Below are 25,586 nucleotides of genomic sequence, written 5' to 3'. Positions count from 1 at the left end.
ACGGCATTGTATACAGAAAATGCTGATCACAGTTCCTCTCTTAGATAATTACTGCTTAAGACTGCTCCTCTTAACAAAACTAGTTAAACTTAAATCCTCAATTCAGGTGTATGAAATAAACTAGCTGAGTTGCTGTGGTCTCTCTTTCAGAGAGCATTGCCCACCTGATCCCACTGTCAGGGGCCATTTGAGGGTAACAAAGGCAGCATTGGAACTCATGGAATATGGCTGAGTGGTTGGCAAAGCCTCAAGGACTACATGTCCTGAGGACCTCATGCTGTTACTGAGCATAGCTCTGATTGTTGCCTTCATGGTCACCACATCCCTCATAATCTGTGGGTTGTATGAAAACTCTCAGAGGTTTTCTAGTCCCTCACTGGGCAGTGTGACTGATATTTACAGTAACAATGATTGACTTTTTCCAAGCATTGCTGCTGGAGCACATTAATTATCCAACCACAACCCTTAGGAAGAATTTAGAGATGTAGAATTGTTAGTAAGAATTTGGGAAACAATTTAAAGGCATATAGTTGAACATGGGACTTGTGGAGGTCAGGGAACAAGAACTATAAATGGCAGACTGGCTATTGCTGGCTGACATACGTTTCATGCTAGGATGGGTTGGTGATCAAAGGTGACTCTTTGCACCCATTTCTGCCCTCAGCTTCCTGATATAAAAACTGTTGATGAGTAGTGTGCACTTTGAGGATTCAAAGTAGAGCTGACTGATTGTTTTTCACATATAAAAGTTTAGATTTGTGATTCAAAGAGCTCATTGTTTTTCATATATAAAATTTTAGATTTGTGATTTTTTTAAAGATTTTTTATAAGATTACCTTTTAAGATAATTAATAAAATGATTGGTTCTTTCTTTGTAGCTGCAAAATGCAGCCTACCAGTAAAAGAACTAGCTGAGAAAAATACCTTCCTTGATCACACTGTTAATCTATAACAAGCTGCTTGAGTATGAATGTATGTGGGTTCTTGGGATGACTTGATTTTCACCTGTAATACGTAAAATGTTTAATAATGTAAGAGTCAAGGAAAACATGCTGTTTTTAACTTGTATTCACTGTAAACATTCATTTGAAAAACAGAGTGTAACCACATTGTAAGTTTAATATTATTTGAAAGATTTTGCTGGCATATATAAGCTGTAAGCTGTAAGAGGAAAATAAAGTCAGGAGAAGGAAAACATCAGGAAAGATGTAGAAGGAAGACATCAAGGAAAAGTTAGAAGGAAGGAAAAGAAAAGATGTAAAGGGAAACATCACAAAAGTAAAAGGATAAAATCAGAAAAAAATGTACAAAGGAAAACAACTGAGAAGAAAAAGAAGGGAAACATCAGGGTAGAAGAACAAAACAGAAAAAGAAGAGTGGAACAAGGACAGAAAGAATAATAAAGTAGAAGAGAAAAAGATTTTATCCCTCAGAAAAAGAAATCTGTGTGACGTTCTCACTGACTCTGCATCTTGTTCTCAGTCTCTCTGATCTGTAGAAGGATGATCCCTCTATATCCCACCTTTTCTGTATGTTGTTTGTCATTTCTTCATTCCCCTCTCCCCGCCACTGACCCAGTTAGGTCAATCTCCAAAGCCATGCAAAAGCAAAGCAACAGGTCATCTGGCTTGCACATCAAGTACTTTCACCTTCTGAACTATCACCCCGATCTTGATTGTATTATTAAAAATTAAGATGACAGTATCAGTACTGTGACGGTCACAGAAAATGATTCACAGTGTTTAAATAAAAAAGTACTGAGATTTTTTTTTAAATTTAATTTTGTTTTTAGAGACAGGTTTTCACTGTATAACAGCCCAGGCTGTCCTGGAACTTGCCTTGAGGACAAGACCCTAGCCTCAAACTCACAGAGATCCGCCTCTACCATCTAGGAGATGAGATTAAAGGTGTATACCACCACAGCCACACCCAGCTTATTATTTATTCTTCATCCTTAAATTCATGCTAACAAAAAATAACATAATAAAACAATTCATGCTACCAAAGATGACAGCTTCCAAAATACTGGACTGACTTCTATGAACCAATGGCAATTAGGAAGATAACAATTTATCTTTACATACCAGTATGAGGAAACATAGCAATGTTTAATAATTTGATTATGGGCTTAGACTCTGAATGGTAAGTTCCATTTATGGGATGATTTCAATATTTTAAATTTTATATACAGAAAGAGTCTCAACATAAGGACAGTTTTAATGATATATTTGATATCCAGTTTTTATTCTCTCAGAAACACAAGGCTGGAGAGAGAGCTCAGTAAGCAAGCATGAGAACCTGACAGAAAGAGCTGAGCAGTGTGGTGTACACTTGTAAGCCCAGTGCTGAGGAGGTGAAGACAGAAATATCCATGGGACTCACTAGTGAACTTAGACTATCAAACTCCAGGTCCCAGTGAGAGAGTCTGTCTCAAAAAAAAGTGGACAGTTCCTACAAAGGCCACCCCACACTCACATGTGTACGTACACACACACACACACACACACACACACACACACACACCACAGGGGGGGGGCGCGGCGCGGACGGAAGACGACAGACGGATCGACAGACGATTGAGAATCATATCCAGGGCATTGTACATGCATAGGAAAACATTTTACATGAATGAACTTTTTGAGATGTTACCTAAGCTACCCTAGAATTCTTAATTTTCCACCCCACTTTCTTGAGTATCTGGAAGTACAAGTATGGGCCAAGACATCTGGCTTCATAACTGGATACTACTTCAGTTTTTTTTTGTTATGTAATCTAGGAACAATCACATCTACTTATTTTTAAGTAACAATTTAATGAATTTTTTCCTAAATTCTGAATAAGGATTCTCTAAGTTTTTTTTTTCTTTTTTGTGTATGAGTGCTCTGTCTGCATGTTTGCCTGCATGCCAGAAATGGGCATCAGATCCCATTACACATGGTTTGAGCCACCAAGTAGTTGAGGACCTCTGGAACAACCGCCAGTGCTTTTAACCACTGAACCATCTCTCCAACCCATTTCTCTAAATTTCTTTAAATTACAAAAATCGTTTAAAACAATGGCAATACTACCCTTTGGAAATTCAATTCTAGACTTCACTTGAAGTCCCACTAACTTAATACATCAGTCCTCCTAGCATCAGGAGTCTCAATTGCATGAGCACATTACAACTTAATAGAGGGTAAATGCAATCATCTAAACCAAACCCTATCAATTACAATTATTCTAGGATTCTACTGTTCTTCAGGCCTCAGAATACTTCAAAACATCCTTCTTGCCAGTGGTTCTCAACCTGTGGGTCATGAATCTTGGCAAACCTCTATCCACAAAAATATTTATATTATGATTTATAACATAGCAATATTACAGTTATGAAGTAGCAATGAAAACTGTACTAAAGGGTCACAGCATTAGGAAGGCTAAGAACCACTGCTCCAAACTGTTGATAACTAATCTAATTTACCTTTAACAGCTGACAAGGTGTTTGCCCAAAATTATTAATCATCCCTTCTAAGGCTTTTCTTTCCTTTTCATCTGTTAAGGCATCAAGATCTACAGCACCTAAAAAAGAAGTAATCACAAAACAGCATGACAATGATAAATACATCAAGCCCGATTAACACATTTCAAACAAAATATTAGTCTTCAACTTGTCACCAGAAAGTAATTTTCTAAAATCATTACCTATTTTTTTATTTTATTTTATTTTATTAGTTCAAATTAGGAACAAGCTTGCTTCAGATGTCAATCCCTTCTCCCTTTTCCCCACTCCCCCCTAACATCCCACCTGCCCCTAGCCATCCCCCCTCTACTCCCCAGGCAGGGTAAAGCCCTCAAAAGGGGCTCCCCAAAGTCTACCACATCATCCTGGGCCAGGCCTAGGCCCTACCCCATGTGTCCAAATTACCTATTTTGTGTGTGCGTGCATGCATGCGTGCGTGCATGCGTGTGTGTATGTGTTCATGCGTATATGCACATATGTGTATGGGTACATGTAAGAGATCCTGTCTAAATAAGGGAAAGAACCAATGAGGAAGCTACCTAACATGTACCTTCAACCTCCTTGTATACCCAGACATGAATTACATACCTATACACACAAAATATATTTAAAAAGATACAACATTTTCTGCCCAAAGCTATCATATAATAGTTCTGATGCTAAGCTAATGCTATTAGAATTTATTACTGGAAATTCTAAGAGCCTTATTTCAAAGTTTACTAAAAATATAATTTGTAATATTCAATGTATTGATTTAATAATTTCCCATATAAGAAACCAAAAACATAAGATGATAATTGGCATCTACAATAGATTTACACACACACACACACACACTCATAAACTGTTGTTATAAAACTGAAATAATATAGCTGGGCGGTGGTGGCACACACCTTTAATCCCAGCACTTGGGAGGCAGAGCCAGGCGGATCTCTGTGAGTTTGAGACCAGTCTGGTCTACAAGAGCTAGTTCCAGGATAGCCTCTAAAGCCACAGAGAAACCCTGCCTCGAAACACCCCCCCCCCAAAAAAAAAAACAAGCAAAACTGAAATAATGACAGTTTTGTGACCTTTCAACTGAAAAGCTATTTTGTTGATGTACTCTTTCCTATGTTAAATATCTAGGCCCAATACCATGCATAACACAAAAACACTAATTCTGTCAAAGTACTACAAGAGAATAAGTAGGTAGGCTCATACCTTCATAACTACAGTAATAGAAGACATTGAGTGCTTCCACTGCAGCTGGTCCTCTCTGTTTGTAGCCAAAAATCAGATCTATCCATTCATGAAGATGAGCAGATACATATTCAGACTCCTAGAAAGAGAACATTTACTAATTAATATAGGTATCTTCTAACTATAATTCTAAATTCATGCATTTTAAAAAAACGCATGGAGCAACTGGGAGAGGGTGGTGCATGCCTTTATCCCAGCACTTAGGAGGCTGAGGCAGGCAGATCTCTGAGTTCAAGATCAGCCTGGTCTAAGCATTCCAGGACAACTAGGGCTACAAAGAGAAACCTTGTCTCAGGGGAAGAAGGGGAAAAAAATGGAGCCAGAGAGATGGCTCAGTAGTTAAGAACACTGCCTGCCCTTCAAGACAAAGCATGTTCAATTCCCAGCATCCACATGACAACTGACAACCATCTGTGTCTCCATTTCCAGGATCTCTGACCCTTTCTTCTGTCTTTGCTGGGCATTGCACATACATAATACATAGACATACATGCAGGCAAAATACTTGCACACATTTTTTTTTAAATGAGAGCACTGCTTGGTAAACAGAGTGCTTTAAGACAGTAACACAATCATCAATAGTAAACTAATTCTCACTATTCCTTCAATTCCAAGTTGGAAATTTACCTAAAAACTAGTAAGTGTTTTAAAGTGGCATTTTGGATAGGCTAGTTTTATTAGGAACATGAGTAATCTTTCAGAAAAAAAAATGTCATGCCTAATTGCAGAAACTGAAAAACATTAAATTATACCAGCTGGGTAAACAGTATATTAATCCATACAGCAGACACACACTAACTGGAATGTTAATACAGGCTGAATATCCCTTATGCAAAATGATTAAGGCTGCAAGTATTTGAGATTTTGCTTGTTGCTATTTGTTTTGTTTGAGACAAGTTCATACCATGTTGTTCAAGCTGGCCTCAAAGTCATGAATTCAGGATTTAGCCTCCTAAGAAACTGCCACTACACCCAACTCAGACTGTAGATTTTCCCAGATTTTGAAATATTTGCAGAGGGTTTATCAGCTAATTAAAAAACCACAAATTCTAAAATGCCCAATATACTGGGTGAAGAAAACAACACAAAAAAGCTATTAACATCCCCAGAAATCTAAGAGTTAAATAAGAAGTGTGGAATGCATTTTTGTGGTAGTTTCCTTTATGATAGTTGTCTAAAACTTGTCAATTCAAGAATAAAAAATCATAGACTTGATTAAATAGGAAATTTGATTGCCCATATACCAGAAATCAAAAGCTTATGACACTGATAATTGGTATTTATAATTAGATTTGCATATACACTAATGGTAAGTAAGTTCTTATTTAAAAAATAGAAGCCTATATTTTGGTACATATTTATAGATAGTATCACAAAATACCTATATTCTAAGATTACTATATTGTACTTTTAGAACAGTAATATACAACAAATAATAAATGAATCTAGAAAAAAGTACACTTAACGTATCTTTGAAAAAAAATCTGTATTTTATTAGACCTTATAGTGTTGCCACAAAAACCTTACCAGAGCTTTTCTGTGTTTATAAATGAAATCTTCAGGTGATTTAGCCCATCTTGGAAGAATGACATCATTTACCAGTTCTTTGGAAACTTGTAGGTAACCCAAATTAAATTCTAAGACAAATAAATAGAAACATCAGATACATCTTAGATTTAAATAAGTGATGTAAAATAAATACAAAAGAGGGCCTGTAGCTGGAAAAATATTTTCTTGTCTATTATAGTATACTTTATTCAGTAATTAAACTACATAAAGTATTTTAAAACTCATTTTTAGAGGATATATCTGAGTAAGAATTCTTTTTCTTAGGAAAGCAGGGAGGAGGAACTTGGGAGACACATAGCTGGTAAATTTCAGCTACTCGATCATAGATATCTGAATGTAGATCTCCATCACTCATGTAAAGCCAAGCACAGTGAGTGGCTTATGACAGTGACTACAGAGGTGGGAGCTGAGACAATCCTAGGGGCTTGCTGGGCAACCCACCCAGCTTGTCTCAAAACGTTAAGGTGGAATGGGGATCAAGGACACTGACTTCTGGCCTACATAAAAAAATGCATGGACACACACACACACACCACACACACACACACACACACACACACACACACACACACACACACACACTCCTCTACATGTAAGTGCATGGACATGGGAACACACATACACATACAAATGAAAAAGAAGAAAAAAACAGTGAAGATACTACAATCCTCACTTTAATTGGACCAAAATAGAATATTACTTATTTTTACACTAAAAATGGATAATAGTCCTTTTAATGATTAGTTTACAAAATACAGTTCATTAAAACTTTATTGTGTAATTTATACCTTAAACTCACTCACTAAGGGTTTTGTTTTATGAAAGAATAACATCTTATATGCCACTATTCTGCAAAGATAGTTGCTATTGCAGCTGGAACATGACATTTGACAGACTTTCTCAAGTATGGGGTTTTCTTGTTCATATACTGTGAAAAGGAAAGTGTTAACACAAAAGACCTTAAAAAAAAAGTCTTAAAATACCAGTCTTGAAATAATAGCATGCTGCCTTGAAATGTCACATTTCCCAAGTCTGGTTAAGATGTAAAGTATGACAAATATGACAGGGGACACAGAGGTTAGTGATCACTGTGCAGCAGCTACTGTTCTTTGTACACTTCATAGTCATTTCCCTTTGAATTTACTTGCAGAACCTTCATTTCATCTGCACATTAATTTCTGCCCTAAATGCCATACCTGTTCAATTTTAGAGGATGATATATGACACAGTTCTAGAGAATGAAGTTGTAGAGGTTATATTTAAGAGGGACACAACAGATCAACATACCCCATTTTTGAAAAATGTTGTTTCTACCTACTGTGCTTAAGTTACTTCACTTATTTGTAACAATGAGGATTAACCATAAACAAAGCCAAAATGCTCAGAATAAAATAGTGAAAATACAGAAACAAATTGGCCATGCTAATACTATAAATCTGAAAATAAATTATCTCTATTCATTTCAGAAAACACTGAAATTTCATTGTACAATTTTGTGTTGGTTTTATTGCTAATTATTCCTAGCTATTTATTCCTATTAGATGATACATTTGTTTTCTCCTACCCAAGTTCCTATCAAGCAATTATATAATTATAGTTATACATAGGGACCATGAGGTCATAGGGCTGAGGGCAGCAATAGACTCCAATAAATACCATGAATTGTAGAGCAAAGAGTACCTACATTTTTCATTCAAATTTAGCCCAATTACTCTTCATATCCCAGATACCTACTGACTTCATTAAATTCCAGTCCAATAGCTGACTAACAATCTATATAAAATGTACCCCCAAATCATGCAAACTTATTTGTTGTGGAGGGTGTGCCAACCAAGTGTGCAAGACTGTGAGTTCAATCTCCAGTATCTCACACACACAAAAGTAATTAAAAGCCAACTGGTCGTGGTGCATGCCTTTACTCCCAGCACTTAGGGAGGCAGAAGCAGGTGGATCTCTGTGAGTTAAAGGCCAGCCTGGCCAAAGAGAGTTCCAAGAGCTCTCAAAAAATAAATAAATAAATAAATAAAAATAAATAAATAAAACCAAAAAAAAAAAAAAAGAAAGAAAGAAAGAAAAGGAAAACATAGTAATAATCAAGTAAAGTAACACTACAGGAAAAATATATTTGTATATTTTTAAAATTTAATTATCATCATGCATCTCTACTACAAAAACCTAATTTTCAAAAAGTGCAATGACTCGGCCATTATTTTAAATGTGCACCTTTTATATATTCCAAATAAGGAGTCAGCAGAAGTCTTTTTCAAAGGTAAAAACACTTTTATCTTTGTGAGTTACATGGTCTCTTATACCTACTCAAGTTGGTCATTAGTTTCTAAAACCAGATATAGATAGGAAAAACATAAATAAATTGGTAAATATGTTGCAATGATGCTCTAAAAAATGAGTTTACTATTTGGCCCACTGACCATGGTCCAAATTATCATCTTATTTACCTCAAAGACGTGTGATGGCAGTGTAAAGCAGTTCTGTGTCTCTAGTAAAGACTGCAGTCTGAGGTAAGCGGCACAGCCATATCTAATGGGAATGGCAAAAGTCATAAAGCCAGTACAGCTGCTTAACAAAGATTCAGCAATGCTGAGCTGCATGATGGCTGCTGTGCCACCTGTCCCATACTTGGGAGATTTTTAATATTTGTGCAATTTGGGGATATTGGATTGATGGAAAATTTCTTATGAATCATTTATGCCTTTTCCCAGGAATGCTGTGTCTAAGCTTCCCCAGGACAGTCCTGAATATACTATTCTCCACCCTACCCCCCAACTCACTTTAGGGAGATCTCCTTATCTACTTGAAGGTCTTTCCTTACACACTAGAGATTGTGACACACATAAAGAAACCAGAGGTCTCTCTATGAGGCTATGAGACATCCTTGAAACATCCGTCCCTGTACATACTCAGGAACAAGATAACCAAAACAAAGTAAACTCAAAAGGTCAACAAGATTCGGTGGGTTAGAGGAGTTGGCCACAGATCAGAATGCAAGCTTCTTCCCACTATACACTCAGGCAATTATGTGATCTGAGTTAATTAAGTTAGATTAGCCCTACACAGAGACTTATATTGATGAGCAAAGTACAGAGTGGAAAGATGATAGAAAAACCTGATGTCAGGACCTTCCTTTCTTAGAAAAGTTAGTACATGCAGAACCACTGTGGTGTTGTATGACCAAGGAACAACAGAATGTGGGGATTAGACATCTAGACAAATTCTATAAAGATTTAAAATTTGAACATTGTATTATGCAGAATTTGAATAATAAGTGCAGGAGTTTTGGCCTGAGGATTTTTCTTGGGTACTCTGATCATTAAGAGTTAACAATACACTTCTTGAGGCATGGTAATATGCCCAGGCTAGCTTTAAGATTTTGTTTTGGTCTAGTGTCCTTGTAGCCACAAAAGCTACCAGTCTGAGAACAGGCTGTCACAAATCTCTAGATTCTTAAAAATTGGGTTATGGGGTTAAAGATTAGCAATGGTAACTCTGTTTAACAATGCTGTCAAAACTTGAGGGAAAATTATTAGAAATGGTAACTCTGTTCTGTCATAGCTTATTAATGATGACTAAAAGATAAGCAATAGTAAGTGAAACACATGTCCAAAAACAAAACTGATATGATCTATGTTTTGGAACAATATGAATGTATCCCTACTTACTAAATTGTGTATGAATAAAGCAGCACTCTGGCTGCTAGTCAGTCAGGCTGCAAGATTCTCCTGACCATCAAGGCATGGCCTGCTCCTACATCCTCGCCTACTCCTTACATCCCCTGCTGGGACCTGCATCTCTGCCTGGGATGTGCTTCCTCACTGTCGATCTCTACTAAAACAAAACTAAGAAGTACCCTGTGTTTGATTCTTCCCATTGCCACTATTGCATCCGCCCATCTTCAGGCCCTGCCCTCATGAGGAGCTGGACTCTAGCAGGTAAGTACTCTTAGGAATTCAAATTTGACTCATACCTTAGTTTCCTACATCACTTTCCTGGAAACTAAGATTTGATACTGTTTCCCGGTATCAGTTAAAACCTGTCACTAACACAAAACAAACATTAAATAAATCATACAATATTACAGAGGATGCCCTCAAAGTTGTTTTTCAGGATTTTTCACTGAGACCTGTTGAATAAAATTTTAAATCCTCTATTTCTTACCATTTTGATTTTCTAAAAACTCAGGGAAATAGAAGAATTCAGGAATAAGTTCTTTTACATCATATGTATTATCCATAAGAGCTTGCCACGTAGCAGGGATGGAATGGAACTGCCGGTCTGCACAGTCAAATCTGTATACGGGATTGAAAGACAACAGTCCATTAAATGAAAGCAAGGAAGCATAGAACAAAGAACCTTTAAGCTCCCTTCAAATTTCCATGTGACTATAGCTGCTCTTTTTAAATCTTCCTCTTTAATATTTGAAAACAACTTTTATCTTTATGCTAATGATATTGTACATCTTTGCATGTATTAGACACCCATTTCATTTAGAGAAATTGCTAAATAGACCCTTTTCCATTTTTAAATTCAGTTTTGTATTACTTGGTTGAAGGACTGTATATATTCTAAATACAAGTCCCTTAATGGATTTTCTTGATGGTACTTTATAAAGCACAAACAGAATTCATTTTAAAGCTTTGCCAAATCACCTTTCTTCATAAAAGTATAACAAAAGCAAAACAAACCTAGTCATAAATTCCTGCATCTTACGTAGGGGAAGTATCTCCTGTTGGAGATTGTGCAACATTTTACTGATGCTTAAGAATCCTGAAGACAGTGTCTCTTCTTGAACACCAAAGTTTACTGTACTTAAGACAGGGTAGAGATAACAGGCTAACTATAGATGTCACGTGCAAAGATAATACAATAGGCAGTGTTTGTATAGTGTTAGCTGAGTAGAGGAAACAAAATGTTAAGATCTAAGGAAAAACAAACAAAAATGCACACAAGGAAGCTACCTGGAGAATACTAACAGAAGATTTATTTTTCCTTAGAATAATTAGGAACATGTGAAATATAGTAAGTTACAATACCTACAGATAATGTTATCACAGACCTCTCTAAGTGGCTGTTATAAATCCCAAACTGCTTCCTCTATCTAGTCTTTATGAAAAGTATTCTTAGGAAGATTGTGTAGCCACTGCTGAGATCCGTCTACCTGTGGATAGCTCAGATTTAGCTCTAAATCACATTAATACTGTAACTTGACGAAGGAGCTGTTACTTGGAATTAAACCCAGGACCCTATACATGCTAGACAAGTTCTCAGCCACTAGGCAACATCTAATTATAAATCTCTGGTTCATTTCTCAATATTGAAGGGATTCCAAATGTACAATACAATAATAGTGAAAAAATCATATTCAAATGTCTTTTATAGCCGGGCGGTGGTGGCACACACCTTTAATCCCAACACTTGGGAGGTAGAGCCAGGCAGATCTCTGTGAGTTCGAGACCAGCCTGGTCTACAAGAGCTAGTTCCAGGACAGCCTCCAAAGCCACAGAGAAACCCTGTCTCGAAAAACAAAAAAACAACAAAAAAAGGCTTTTATATGAGTCAATTTGAATGACTTGTTAAACTACTGTGGCTGATTTTATCTAGATTAAAACCTAGTAGAGGATTTAAAAGGCATGGCTCTATCATTGAGAACATAATATCAAAAAGAACAGTTCTCAACTTTACAATCAGAGGCAAATAGGTTTTTAATCTAAGCATACCTTCCGCTCTGGAGCTGGATGTGGAGGGTAGTAAATGGTTCTACACGAATAAGATAGTGCATGACACCTGCAGAATTTGAATAGTGAGTACCATAATGAAACTTATCAATTGTTCCCATTGGATCTTCAAAAGTTTCGTACCTAAAAAAAAAAAAAAAGTGGAGTTTTATTACCTTAATAACAAAATAAGAGTCTGTACTAGTTAGCTTAAAGCATAGTATTCTTTAAAATGTCAATCCTTAGTCATATATTGCAGTACCAAATGAAGTATCTGAATCCCATCACATAACAACAGAAAAAAATTGATTTCTAAGAATGTTTTCTAAACAATAAAATATCACCAAACAAGCTTTTAGGGCATTTAAAATAAGTTTTATTTAATTTTAAGTATATAGATGTTTTGCCTGCATGTATTATCTATGTACCTCTTGCATTTCCAGTGCCAAGTATAGGAGGCCTGAGTGTAGGCTCTGTAGGGTTGTGAACAGCCATTTGGGTAATGGGAACTGAATCCAAGTCTTTCTAAGAGCAGCCAGTGCTCTCAACTGGTGAGCTATCTCTCCAGACCCAGCATTTTTGTATAATTCAATAATAAACATGTTGCCTATAGAAACTTTTTGAAAGTAGACTAAAATAGAAATATTTTTATCTTTCTTGAGACAAAATCTTCTTGATAAATAATTGTCTATTCTCTATTATTTTACTTTTTAAATATTTATTTTGTTTAAGTGTATGCATGTGTCTTGTTTCAGAGTGAATTTCATGAATACAAAGGTTCCCTTAGAGGTCAGATGTTGTCAGATGCCTATGAGCTATAGCTATGGGCTGCTGTATGCCACAGAAAGCAGGGAACCAAACTTGGGATTTCTGGAAGAAAAACAAGTGCTCTTAACCACCGAGTCATCTCTCTATGTCCCATAACTTGATTTTTCATTGTTTATTCTTTGCGTGTGTACATGCATGCATGGTGCACATGATGAGTTCACGGGACAACCTGCAGGAGTTGCCCATTGTGGGTTCCGGGAATCAAATTCAGACCATAAGGATTGGTGGCAAGAGCCTCTACCCATTGAACCATCTTGCTAGCACCAATATCTACTTATTCTGATGAAAAACCAAAGCCTCACACACAACAGGTAAGTGCTTATTACTGAGCTATACTTCTAGCACTACAAATATATTTCTGTTTTTTAAATCACATTTATTTAATGTGTGTATATCAAAGCTTGTATGACATAATGCATGCATGGAGATCACAGCGCAACTTGCAGAAGCCAATTCTTTCGTTACACCAACTACAGGACTCAGTATGGTAGTTTCTCACAAAACTGAAAATCAGCTCTACCACACAACTGAACTATACCACTCTAGGATATTTAGCTAGATGGCTTCAGGTCAACTTGCACCTAAGTGTTTACTACAGCACTATTCACAATAGCTAAGTTATAGAACCAACACAGAGATCTAACAAGAGGAATGGATGAAGAATGGAATGGTTGTTAGTCATAGAAGAATGAAGTTGTGCCATCTGCACAAAAATGGAAGTAACTGTCAAAATTATATTAAGAGACTTAAGCCAGTCTCATAAACATTGTTTTTGAGCTGGGTGGTGGTGGCATACCTCTTTAACACCAGCACTTGGGAGGCAGGCAAATTTCTGAGTTTGAGGCCAGCCTGGTCTACAGAATGAGCTATAGGACAGCCAGGGTACACAGACAAATCCTGTCTTAAAAAATCAAAACCAGGGATGGAGAGATGGCTCAGAGGTTAAGAGCACTGGCTGCTCTTCCAGAGGTCCTGAGTTCAATTCCCAGCAACCACATGGTGGCTCACAACCATCTGTAATGATCTTGGGTGCCCTCTTCTGGCCTGCAGGCATACATGTAGGCACAACACTGTACACATGAAAAATAAATAAATCTTTTTTAAAAAATCAAAACCAAATACATATATACATATATGTTCTCTTTTTTTAGTCCCTAGATTTTATATAGATACATAAAGTCATGTATACAAATGTAAATATACAACAAAATTGTCGGGAAAAATAGGACATAGGAGTGGCAGAGAGAGTAGAACATGGTAGAATATACTGAACACATACTATAAGCTTATATGAAATTTTCCTTTGGTAATACATATACAGTGAATATGCACAATGATAATTGAAAAAAATTAAGTAGCTTGTGTTGGAAAAAGATTAACATGAAGATGGAGAGATGGTTCAGTGGTTAGGAGCACATGATACCCTTCTAGAGGACTTGGGTTTGGTTCCCAGCACCCATGTGGTAACTTACAACCCTCTGTGACCCCAACTTGTATTAGAGTATCTGATGTCCTTTTCTAGCCTCTGCAGGTACTACATATGCAAGTGGTATACAGATATACATGCAGACAAAACAACCATACACATTAAAAACATTTTTTTTTCAAATATTTGGGGGCTGGAGAGATAGTTTAACAGTTGAGAGTTGCTCTTACAGAGGACTTGGATTCAGTTCCCATCACCCAATGGTTGTTCACAACCCTCTGTAACTCCAGTTGCAGGGGAGCCTATACTCTCTCTGGCCTCCACTGGCACTGGGCCCAATTCCCAGCACCCACACAGCAGCTCACTGGCACCTGCAACTCTATTTCCAGATCCAAGACCCTCCTCTGACCTCTGCAGGCATGTGTATGGTGTACACACATACATGCAAAAAAAAAACCCAACAGTTATACTCACAAAATAATAATAAAAAACACTATTTTTAAGCCAAGTGGTGGTGGCGCAAGCCTTTAATCCCAGCACTTGGGAGGCAGAGGCAGGTGGATCTCATTGAGTTCAAGGCCAGCCTGGTCTATAAAGTTAGTTACAGGACAGCTAGAACTGTTACACAGAAAACAAACAAACAAAAAAACATCCTTTTTAATTTAAAAAGGGTAACATTTAGTTGTTATGATGAAAGTCAATACAAATTCAAACAATGGCCATTTCAAAAGACTTATAAGCACTTACTTTTCTTGCATAGCTTTGGCATTTTTTTCATTAACGACTCCAATTGGTTTAGAAAGATCTCGAAATACAGTGGGGTTATTAAGGTCCAATTCTTCTGAAGTATAATCTTGCAAAATCCAGGGAAACTACAAGAGACAATTCAAAATTTAGATATTTCTTCCTAGAGAACCTAACATTTCCACATCAAATATGAAATGTTCATAAAGATAAAAAGATTTAATCACTAAAAATAGTTTTCCCTATTATAAACACTTTTTTCTATTATAAAATCTTTAAAGACATATTTTAATATTTATTTCAGTTCAATAGTATAAATTTTCTGTAACCCTTATGGGCTATTTTTAATAAAATAAAAGAAAACCTTAATTTTAATTACTAGACTTCTCTAAAAATATAGAGGTGAAAACATAAAGGCAGAGTATGTGTATTGTGTGTGTATTTTTTTTTTTATAAAGTTTTTCGAGACAGGGTTTTTCTGTATTGCTTTGGAGGCTGTCCTGGAACTTGCTCTGTAGACCAGTTTGGCCTCCACTCACAGAGACTCGCCTGCCTCTGCTTCCCAAGTGCTGGGATTAAATGCGTGTGTGTATTTCTTTTGTAGTGCTGGAGATTAAGCCCAGAGCCTCACATATGGTACAAAAACATTGTACCACTGAACTATATACAAACCTCTCAATTTTTTTTAAATAAAAACATAAATATCATATATAGTTTTGTACATTATAAAAGTATAAGTTAATCTTAAGAGATTTATACAGAACTTACCACAGGGTACTGTGCAAGGTCATTATAGGTCCGTCCTGCCATTGTATTTATTTGAATGAGGTAGTCAAAGTTTGTTATTTCTCTATTCACCCATTTCTAGACAGTACAAAAAGAACAATATCAGAATTGTAACATGTAAGCTCTGTGACATTTATTAATAACCAAATAATTTTTGTACTCATCTCTATCTTCATGATTGAAGAGATGGGGCTAAATAAGTTTGACATGGAGATAAATCAACTTCCTCATAATCTATATTTCCTTTAAAAATTAGTGTCTAAGAAAAAGAGCAAAAATCTAAACATAAACACTATACTATACTACTCTGGAAAGTCTTAAATAAGAATTAAATCTTTCCAGGTGTGGTAGTGCACATATGTAATTCTAGCTACTCAGGAGGTGAAGGTAGGAGAATAGCAAGTTGGAGGATACCCTGGTCAATGAACCAACCCATTAAAAAATAAGCCTAGGGATACAGGTTGGTACAGAACAGTTGCAAGTGCAATACTCTGAGTTTAGTCCCATGTAACAGAAAGGGAACAAAAGAAAACTTAAGACTATTACTCAATAATTTTTCTATCTTAAAACTTTAATTTCTAAAATGACTGCCCCACTTTTGACATTTAAAAAAAAATTATTTTTTTACATCCCAAACCCAGTTCCCCCTCCCTCCTCTCTTCCCGTCCACTTGCCAGCCCCCACCTTCCATCTGCTCCTCAGAGATGGTGAGGCCTTCCCTAGAAGTCTACTAAGTCTGTCCCATCATCTCATTGAGGCAGGACCAAGGCACCTGTCCACCCCACACACCCTGTGTCTACGCTGAGCAAGGTATATTTCCATATTGAATGGGCTCCACTAAGTCTGGAATCTTGGACCCACTGCAAGAGGCCTCATATATTGTCCCATTCTCACCATTGTCTCCTATATTAAGGGAGTCTAATTCGGTCTTATGCAGGTTCCCCATTTGTCAGACCTGAGTCAGTGATCTCTCACTAGCTTGGGTCAGCGATTCTGTGTGTTTTCCCATCATGGTCTTGACTCCTTTGTTCATATTATTGCTCACTTTTGGCATTTCTGTAACTATATATACTAAAAGGCAGTGCTTTAAAATCTAAAACTTAACATATTTTGTGCTAAGCTAAGGTTATTGGATTTTAGATTGATTATCTGAAGAAAAAACCACCTTTAAAGAGCAAAATGAGGTGGGACTAGAAAGAAAATTATTCCTTTCTATTAATCACCTCATTATATTTAGTCTTCTAATGAGTATACATAGTGGGGTTTAACATCAGAGTCTTCCTGACAGAATAACAATCAAATTTAACCCACTGTGGACCAAAAGCAAAAGGTTATAATTATGGTAAACACTGAAAAATGAAATTTGACCTTGTGGTATGAATGTGCTTCCTTTGGGTATATGCCCACGAGTGGTATTGCTGGGCAAGGAGAACCCCAGGAAAGGGAAATAGTTAAGATCTTCTGGGTAAACTGGGAGGGGAGGTAGAAGGGAGGGGATGAAGGATGGGAACATGAGGGATCAAGATGGCCAAGTTGGGGGAGAGACACAGAGGGAGAGCAATGAAAGAAATATCTTGATAGAGGGAAGATTATGGGATTAGGGAGAAACCTGGTGCTAGGGAAACTCTTGGAATCCACAAGGTTGACCCAGCAATAGTGGAGAGAATGCCTGAACTGGCCTTCCCCTGTAATCAGATCAGTGACCACCCTAACTTCCATCATGGAATCTACATCCAGTAACTGATGGAAGAAGATGCAGTGAACCACAGCTAAGCATTGGGCTGAGCTCCTGGAGTTCACTTGAAGAAAGGCAAAAGAGATCATAGAGCAAAGGGGGACAAGAGCATATTTGGGAAAACTACAGAGACAGCCTATTTGAGCTAGTGGTAGTTCATGTACTCTCGACTGACATGGGACCAAACTAGACCCACTGAATGTGGGTGACAGTTATGTGGCTTGACCTGTTTGGGGGGCCCTTGGCAATAGGACCCGGACTTACCCTGGATACATGAACTGGCTTTTTGGAGCTCAATCCCTATGGCAGGATACCTTGCCTAACCTGATTCAGGGGCGAGGGTCATGGTCTTGCCTCAACTTGGTATCCCAAACTTTGGTGCCTCCCTAAGGGAGGCCTTATCTCCTCTGAGGAGTAGATGAGGGATGGGATGGGGAGAGGTGGGGAGGCAGGAGAAGGGGAGGGAGAACTGGGGTTGAAATGTAAAATTAAAAAAATTTAATTAAATAAAAGAAAAATAAAATCTGTATGCTTTGTCTATAAAGTGAAATAAATACATTGAGATATATTTCTCTATATAGGAAGCTCAACTGTTCTTAGGTATAAAATTGAAAAATCAGTAGTTAATGAATAAAGTCTATCCAAAAGCAAAAGAAACTGTACTTTGTTAAACAAGGCTTATTTGACACAAGAAAAGAATTCTTGCCTGGAGAACTTCACAGAAGAGCCTGGCATGCATGGGGTCCTGTATCCAATTCTCATCTCTCTCTCTCTCTCTCTCTCTCTCTCTCTCTCTCTCTCTCTCTCTCTCTCTCACACACACACACACACACACACACACACACACACACACACACACACACACACACACGAGAAAAGATTATTCTAAATGGAAGAAACAAGGCCAGGAGTGGTGGATCACACCTTTAATTCTAGTATTTAGAAGGCAGAAGTGGGTGAATCTCTCTATTTTTGTTCTACATAGCAAGTTCAAGGACAGGCAGGGCTAGATCAAGAGACCCTATATCCACAAAACCAAAAATAACTAACCAACCAACCAACCAACTACACAGATACGATGGTAGGCAGGCAGGCAGGCAGGCAGGCAGGCAGGCAGGCAGGCAGGCAGACAAGCAGTTAGAAATCAGAACAAAATTCTGAGATAGAAAATGAACAATACAACAATCTATAAAATTTCCTACCTGTGTCAATCCTGAAGCTTTGAATAATTCTTGTGGAGATCTTGTTCCATAACTATTAGGAGAATGAAGTGACAACAGTCTGCTATATACTTTGTTTCTAACCTATAAAAAATACTACTGTTTAGTTTAAAAATTGGTCAAGACAAACATAGGTTATAGCTTTTTCACTAGTTTTAGCAAGATATAATTAATCCTTTAAGAATAATAGTGCTTTCTTACTGTTTTACAGTTATGCCATTACCATTACTATTTTACTTCAGAAAATCTTCACCAATCCACAAACTTGTTAGCAGTTATCTCCAATTCTGCCTCCTCCCTATTTTCTTGACAACCACAATCCACCATTTGCTTTATAACTTCACCTCTTCTGGACATTTCATATCAATAGTGGATTATGCTTTTAATTTCTTTACTATACTTGGTGCTGTGGTTTAAGTATGTTCTTTCAATTTTATGATTTAGAAACTTGGTCCTCAACAAGTTCATAATTGGAAATGGGACATTTGAAGATATCAATATTAAATGAGGTCATGGAGATAGTTAAATGGCAGATGAAGGTGCCTACCACTAAGCCTGATCACCTGACTTTGTTCCTTAGCAACTACATTGTAAAATGAAAGAACTGACTCTTATAGGTTGTCCTCTTGTTTTCTACAGGCACACTACAACTTGCACACATAATACAGTTTTAAAAAAAAATGGTGTCGTGAGACCAAAACATGACAATGGTATTAAGAAAAGGAAATCCAGGAGCACCATATAACAGATGTCTGCCATCTACTGGTTGATATTCAATGATCTTCTACACACACACACACACACACACACACTCTCTCTCTCTCTCTCTCTCTCTCTCTCTCTCTCTCTCTCTCTCTCTCTCTCTCTCTCTCTCTCTCACGTAAAATATCACCTTAATTCCCAAACAAATCCCAACAAAAGCTCATGTACTGACTTGTCTCTGAATACATTTTCTTTTTTAATATTTTGTATTGATATGAATACAGTCCAAAATACCATTAGAGCTTACTAGCTGGAAAATTATTTCAAAATAATACTGTGATTGCCAGAAAGGTACCACACCTCTTTTTTGAAATTAAGAAAGTAGTTGGATTGATCAACATGAAATATCTCAAGTGCTGATCTCCTTAAGTTGTAACGACGTAAGTGAATCTCTCGAATTTGAGAATGAGGCCACTTGAAATCAAAGCCAATTCCTGAAAACAGAAGAAATCTTGTGACTGAGTTGCCACATAAAGCTATCTACTTTATGCAAAAATTATCTCATTTCCAAAGGTAATACTTAGAGAAAAGAAATACCACATTATAAAAAACAAGTACTTATTAGTAGTTAAAAGTCATTTCTTTTAAACTACTCTAGAACCCCAAAGCTATTCTACTACTTTTCTAGGAAAACAGATGATAATTCTAAATACTTATTTATACCTTGAAATCTTTCTTTTTCTAAGATACTGGATCTTCAGATTTAATCATTAAAAATAAGAGCTTACAGGATGGTGTGTGTGTGTGTGTGTGTGTGTGTGTGTGTGTGTGTGTGTGTGTGTGTGTGTTTGTGGTATGATATAATTATGACTGCATTTTTTAGCTTTAAGTTTATTGTGATACCCTCAAACCAAACCTCTTAAAATACCCTACTAATGATGGCGATGATAAAAAAGCAACTGGTTGGGGGTGGCATGCCTATAATCCTAGCTACTCCGAAAGCTGAGGCAAGAGGATTTTAAGTATAAAGAAAGTCTGGGTAATACTTGCCTTGTGTAAGAATGGCCCTGGTCTCTGGATCTCTGAGTTCAAGGCCAGCCTGGTCTACAGAGTTCCTGAACAACCAGGGCTACACGGAGAAACCCTATCTCAAAAAAAGCAAAACAAAACAAACAAAAACAAAAGAATGGTTTCAATCACAAACACGGTGTGTGTATGTATGTACACATACAAATTATCATTCCCCTTCAATACATAAGGTTGCATGAGCCTAATTCATTGACTTTCCAGTTTTCATTTTGTAAGACAAACCATAATTTCACAATTTCATCTTATTGTTTTCTTCCTCTAATTCATAACTGACAGAACTGAAAGGTATTTTCCCAGAACTACTTACCATCTTCTTTTTCAATACTGTTATCATGGAAGTAAATGTGTTGAGTAGTGATTTCTAATCTGCCAGGAATTATGTCAATTACTGTAATGAGTTCACAGTCTTCAGTCAACACTAATTTTTCCTTTTGATCCTGTTCTTCCTTCTCATCACTGTATAAACAAAAAGTTTAAAAGAAGTAATCATCAATTTAGCTCACTTATGTGGAAAAGAATATCTTGTTTCACAGCTGATGCTGAATGTTGTTGTCCTTTTCAAATTCTTATTCAGTCCAGCTAGAAGTTTATGTTTTTATATGTTTGTTTTTTACTAAATTTTGTTTCTATAATTATTCATTTTTTTCATGTCTCTTGAATGAATTTCTTCTTATATCTTTATTTTTTCTTTTGTTTTTTATTTCACATGGACAATTTTCTTTCGTGGAACCTCGGATCCTAGATCAAACCTAAGGTCTTATGGTATGCCTTAAGTAAGCCCTCTACTGCTGTGTTATACCCTCAGATATAACACTTCTGAACACTTCTACATAAACACAACTTGAAGCATACAGCTTTCAATAAAATGTTTTTACTCAAAAATATTTGATACAGATCCCAACAATCCTAGAAGAAACGCTTTCCTTGGTAATTTCAATAAATACTCAGAAGATTTTAATAGCCAGCACGATAGTAACTGTTGTACTCTAGAAAAACAGAAATTTAAGAAAACCCATTTTTACAAAATACTTTCAAATACTCATACATACATATTTACTCTGGCTATCATATCCTCTTCAAGAAGTTCTAGTTTATCTTCCTCCATATCACTAAGTTTAACTTGTTTCACTACTTCCAAAAGCAAAGAATCACTAGAAGGCTGCAAATGTTGGACACCTGTTTAAGCAAAAAGAATCAGTTAAAAATAGTACAAAATGTTATAGTACTTCCATATTTTCTGTCAGTTATGATGCTTGAGTTTTTTTTAAATTATTACTTATGTAGTAAAAAAAAATACATGCTTTAAAATTGTAGTTATTTTTAATAATGGCTAGTTCTTGATTCAGAAATAGACTAAGTACTAGATTAGCAGTCTAACAGGTATAGTGCTGACTTTATACAAATTAGAGATTCATGAATCATAATTATATTTCATTAAAAACATGTTAGTAATAAAGTAATTTCAATATGTTGATGCCAATGTGACTGTGCACTTGTACTAAATATCAAATGAGACCCAGTCCAAGCATAGTGCACATGCCTTTAACCTAGCACTTGGAAGGCAAAGGCAGGTATATCTCTGTGAGCTAAAGGCCTGCCTAGTCTACATTGAGAATTCTAGGACAGCAAGGCCCACATCAAGACCCCCACCTCAAACAAAACGCAAAAACAAAAAAACTGTATGATCAGTTATCTATCAATAGAAGATAGGTAATAAATAGCTGAATCATTATTTTCTGGAGTATATGGAAAATAACAGAACTCTGATACACACATACAGTACATTTATACAGTATAAACTAAAAACTGTATTAGAAAAGAACATGGACTCTGAGTTGGTATACTAGATTTAAATTCTGTCTTGCCTCTGGTCTCTCTGAATCTGTGCTTTCTACTTTTTAAAAACTTTACAACTTACATGGAACTTCATAAAACTAAAAGGTCCCTGCACAGTTAAAAAAACAAAACAAAACAAGCCAACAGGTGAAGAGTATCTTTGCCACCTATACATCTGAAAGAGATGAATATATAAAGAATATATAAAGAACACAGAAAAGAGCCAAAACAACACACACACACACACACACACACACACACACACACACACACACACACACATTTTAAAAATGGGCCTGGGACCAAAACAGAGTTTTCAAAAGAAGAAAAAAAAAGGCTAAGAAATATCTAAAAATTGTTCATTGCCCCCAGAAACTAAGGAAATACAATCAAAACAACTTCAAGATTTCATCATACCCTAGTCAGAATGGCAAAGACCAATTGACAACAAACTACAAATGCTAGAGGGGATGTGGAGAAAAGAGAAGCTTCATTCACTGTTGGCTGAATTTCAAACTGAAGCAGCCACAATGGAAACTAGTGTGGATTGCCGGGCATGACTGTGCACACCTGTAAGCCCAGCAGTTAGGAGACAGAAGCAAGAGGATCTCTGTGTTCGAGACCACCATGGTCCACAGAGCAAGTTCCAGGACAGTCAAGGCTATAAAAAGAAATCCTGCCTCGAAAAGCCTGGCGGGGGACAGTGTGGAAAATTATCAAAAAGCTAAAATAAATCTATCACAACATGACCCAGCTATATCACTCCTTGGCATATGCCCAAAGGTCTTGGCATCCTGATTCACAGATACTTTGCTTAGCTATGTTTATTGCTGGTTTAGTCACAATAGCTAAAATATGGAAACTATTTTAATAACCTTCAACTGATAAGTGGATAAAAGAAATGTGGTATATATACACAATGGAATAATATTCAGCTGTAAAGAAAAATGAAATTGCTGGGCAGTGATGGCTCATAACTCAGTGGGTGGGGTACAGAGGCAGGCAGATCTGTGAGTTCAATGCCAGCATGGTATATAGAGCAAGCTTCAGGACAGTCAAGGCTACACAAAGAAACCCTGTCTTAGGAAGAAAGGAAGACTGGTGTTGGTAGCACACGCCCTTAATACCAGCACTTAGGAGGCAGAGGCAGAAGCAGAGGATCTCTGTGAGTTTGAGACCAGCTTGGTCTACAAGAGCTAGTTCCAGGACAGCTTCCAAAGCCACAGAGAAAACCTGTCTCGAAAAACCAAAAAAAAAAAAAAAAAAAAAAAAGGAAGGAAGGAATGAATCATGATATTTGCAGGTAGAGTGGAAGAAATTACTAAAGAATGTATTCAGTGAAGTAACCTAGATCCAGAAAAACAAACATCAGATGTTCTCTCTCAAATGAGAACCTAGTTCAAATCTTCATATTTGGGTATCTATCCTGGAGTAGCTATAGAAACCAGAAAAGTAAAAGGACAACAGCCATTGTAGTTAGGTTGGGGAGCAACAGAAAGGAGACTATCAGAATACAAGTGATCTGATGAGGGAAATGGAAAAAGGGGAAGGGGCTCTAATTAGGTAAGGGGAGATAAATGCAGAAATAAAGAGAAGGCTAAAATAACAAAAACCCCAACACCAGACATGAGAAGTTGGAGTTCCTTTGACTTCTAATTTTTTTTAGTTGTTGGTCAGGGTTGTCCAAGAGACTCCCAAACATTATAGGTTATTACTATCGTCCTTGGTTGCCTTCTGGATGTGGAAAGCAAGTGCCTATTGCTAAGGACACCATGCACTTCTAAAACAGGGCACAGAGGCCCCTGAGCTAGAATTCACTGGAAAGCCTCCTCCTTCAGAAACAGGTTTCATGGTACCAGAAGACACCATTTGAGCTTCCAAAGGAGGAAAGCAACTAAAAGTCCTACCTAGCTATGACATCTCTGAATACAATAACCAGCATGGCATAATAATCCTAAGAGTGCAATAGATGTAGACCATTACATAAAACCACAAGCAATCAAACTACAGAATTGTGGAGCCAAATCCCAATGGATACATCTATAAAACAATTCCCAAACCAATGGCTCAGGGAATTCAGAAAAGGCTGGAAGACTATAAGAGCAAAGGTTTGCTATGAGATTTTATCTACTGGGAACATCAGAAGATATATCCATAATAAGGTCTAACCAACATGACTGCCCAAATGTGAATTAAACAAAAACAACATTAGATGTGCCAAATGGATTTCTGGGAGAAATGGGGAGAAAAAACACCAGGCCTCAATAAGTAAAACTATGATGGAAAAAGTTAAGAGGACAGTGGTTTTCCTGAATTTAAGACAACTGAGATAAAAGAAAAGGCTATAAACTCAGGCCCATAGTCATGTGTAAAGGTATGAGAAAGAAAAGTAGTAGGAATTTCCTAGAGAAAGATGTCTTTAAAAAAAAAAAAACAAGAAAATAATGCAATTCAGTCAACTACCAAATTGAAGTGATTCACCAGCAGAGAGAGAGAGAGAGAGAGAGAGAGAGAGAGAGAGAGAGAGAGAGAGAGAGAGAAAGAGAAAGAGAGAGAGAGAGAGAAGTCTGCTAGGTGATGAGGACAGTTAAATTTTAAGTGTTCAAGTCTCAGTTTACTGACAAAAGCAGAGCAGCTTATATAACTGTGTGTTGCTATGTAAGATATATTCAGTTAATGTTTGTATCATGGACAGAAATTTTACTTTGCATTAAGGAGGAAAAATTCCAATATCTCATTTACTTTAGAATACACAATCCTAAATTACAGGCACTATTGATTTCTTCAGTTTTGTAGGATTAAACACATCAATATGTTTAATGGAAAAAAAATTTTAAAAGTTGGCACTCATTTCATCTCCAAACCTGTCATGAGACACAACTGGTATAGAAGCGGCTACAGTGACAATAATTATGACTTGGTAAACAAGTAGGTACCACGAACTCATCACAAGAAATACTTCATATTTTACAGACTTTCCTTCAAAAGGGAAAAAATGACAAGCAATAAAGAACTTCCTACAAAGCTGTAGAAGCCCCTTGGAATCTGTCTTGAAATACTGCTTCCTTATTTTTTCTAGAAGAAGGTACATCTAAGACATTAAGGACATAGGGCTTTTTAAAGGCAGGTTATAAAAGAAAGTCATAAATTAATAGTCTAAATGAGAACACATGTTTTCTCATCA

The 25,586-nt window shown here is 36.7% G+C and overlaps 1 protein-coding gene across 3 annotated transcripts in view; it reads right to left on the bottom strand.

Annotated features, from left to right (window-relative positions):
* Positions 1-25,586, bottom strand: part of Nbeal1 (neurobeachin like 1) — a 151,973-nt gene that overhangs the window by 25,691 nt on the left and 100,696 nt on the right. For all 3 annotated transcript variants that reach the window (XM_027397011.2, XM_027397012.2, XM_027397013.2), the window contains 11 exons: positions 21,616-21,742; positions 20,874-21,022; positions 19,838-19,971; positions 18,758-18,859; positions 15,803-15,898; positions 15,038-15,162; positions 12,040-12,180; positions 10,481-10,611; positions 6,266-6,375; positions 4,700-4,817; positions 3,461-3,558 (listed from right to left, as the gene is read on the bottom strand). In XM_027397011.2, coding sequence (XP_027252812.1) covers positions 3,461-3,558; positions 4,700-4,817; positions 6,266-6,375; positions 10,481-10,611; positions 12,040-12,180; positions 15,038-15,162; positions 15,803-15,898; positions 18,758-18,859; positions 19,838-19,971; positions 20,874-21,022; positions 21,616-21,742 — 1,331 coding nt within the window. The remainder of the gene's footprint in view (positions 1-3,460; positions 3,559-4,699; positions 4,818-6,265; positions 6,376-10,480; positions 10,612-12,039; positions 12,181-15,037; positions 15,163-15,802; positions 15,899-18,757; positions 18,860-19,837; positions 19,972-20,873; positions 21,023-21,615; positions 21,743-25,586) is intronic.

The sequence above is a fragment of the Cricetulus griseus genome, chromosome 2 (genome assembly GCF_003668045.3).
Source record: "Cricetulus griseus strain 17A/GY chromosome 2, alternate assembly CriGri-PICRH-1.0, whole genome shotgun sequence".
Taxonomy (NCBI): domain Eukaryota; kingdom Metazoa; phylum Chordata; class Mammalia; order Rodentia; family Cricetidae; genus Cricetulus; species Cricetulus griseus.
This window is presented reverse-complemented; position numbering and strand designations above follow the sequence as displayed.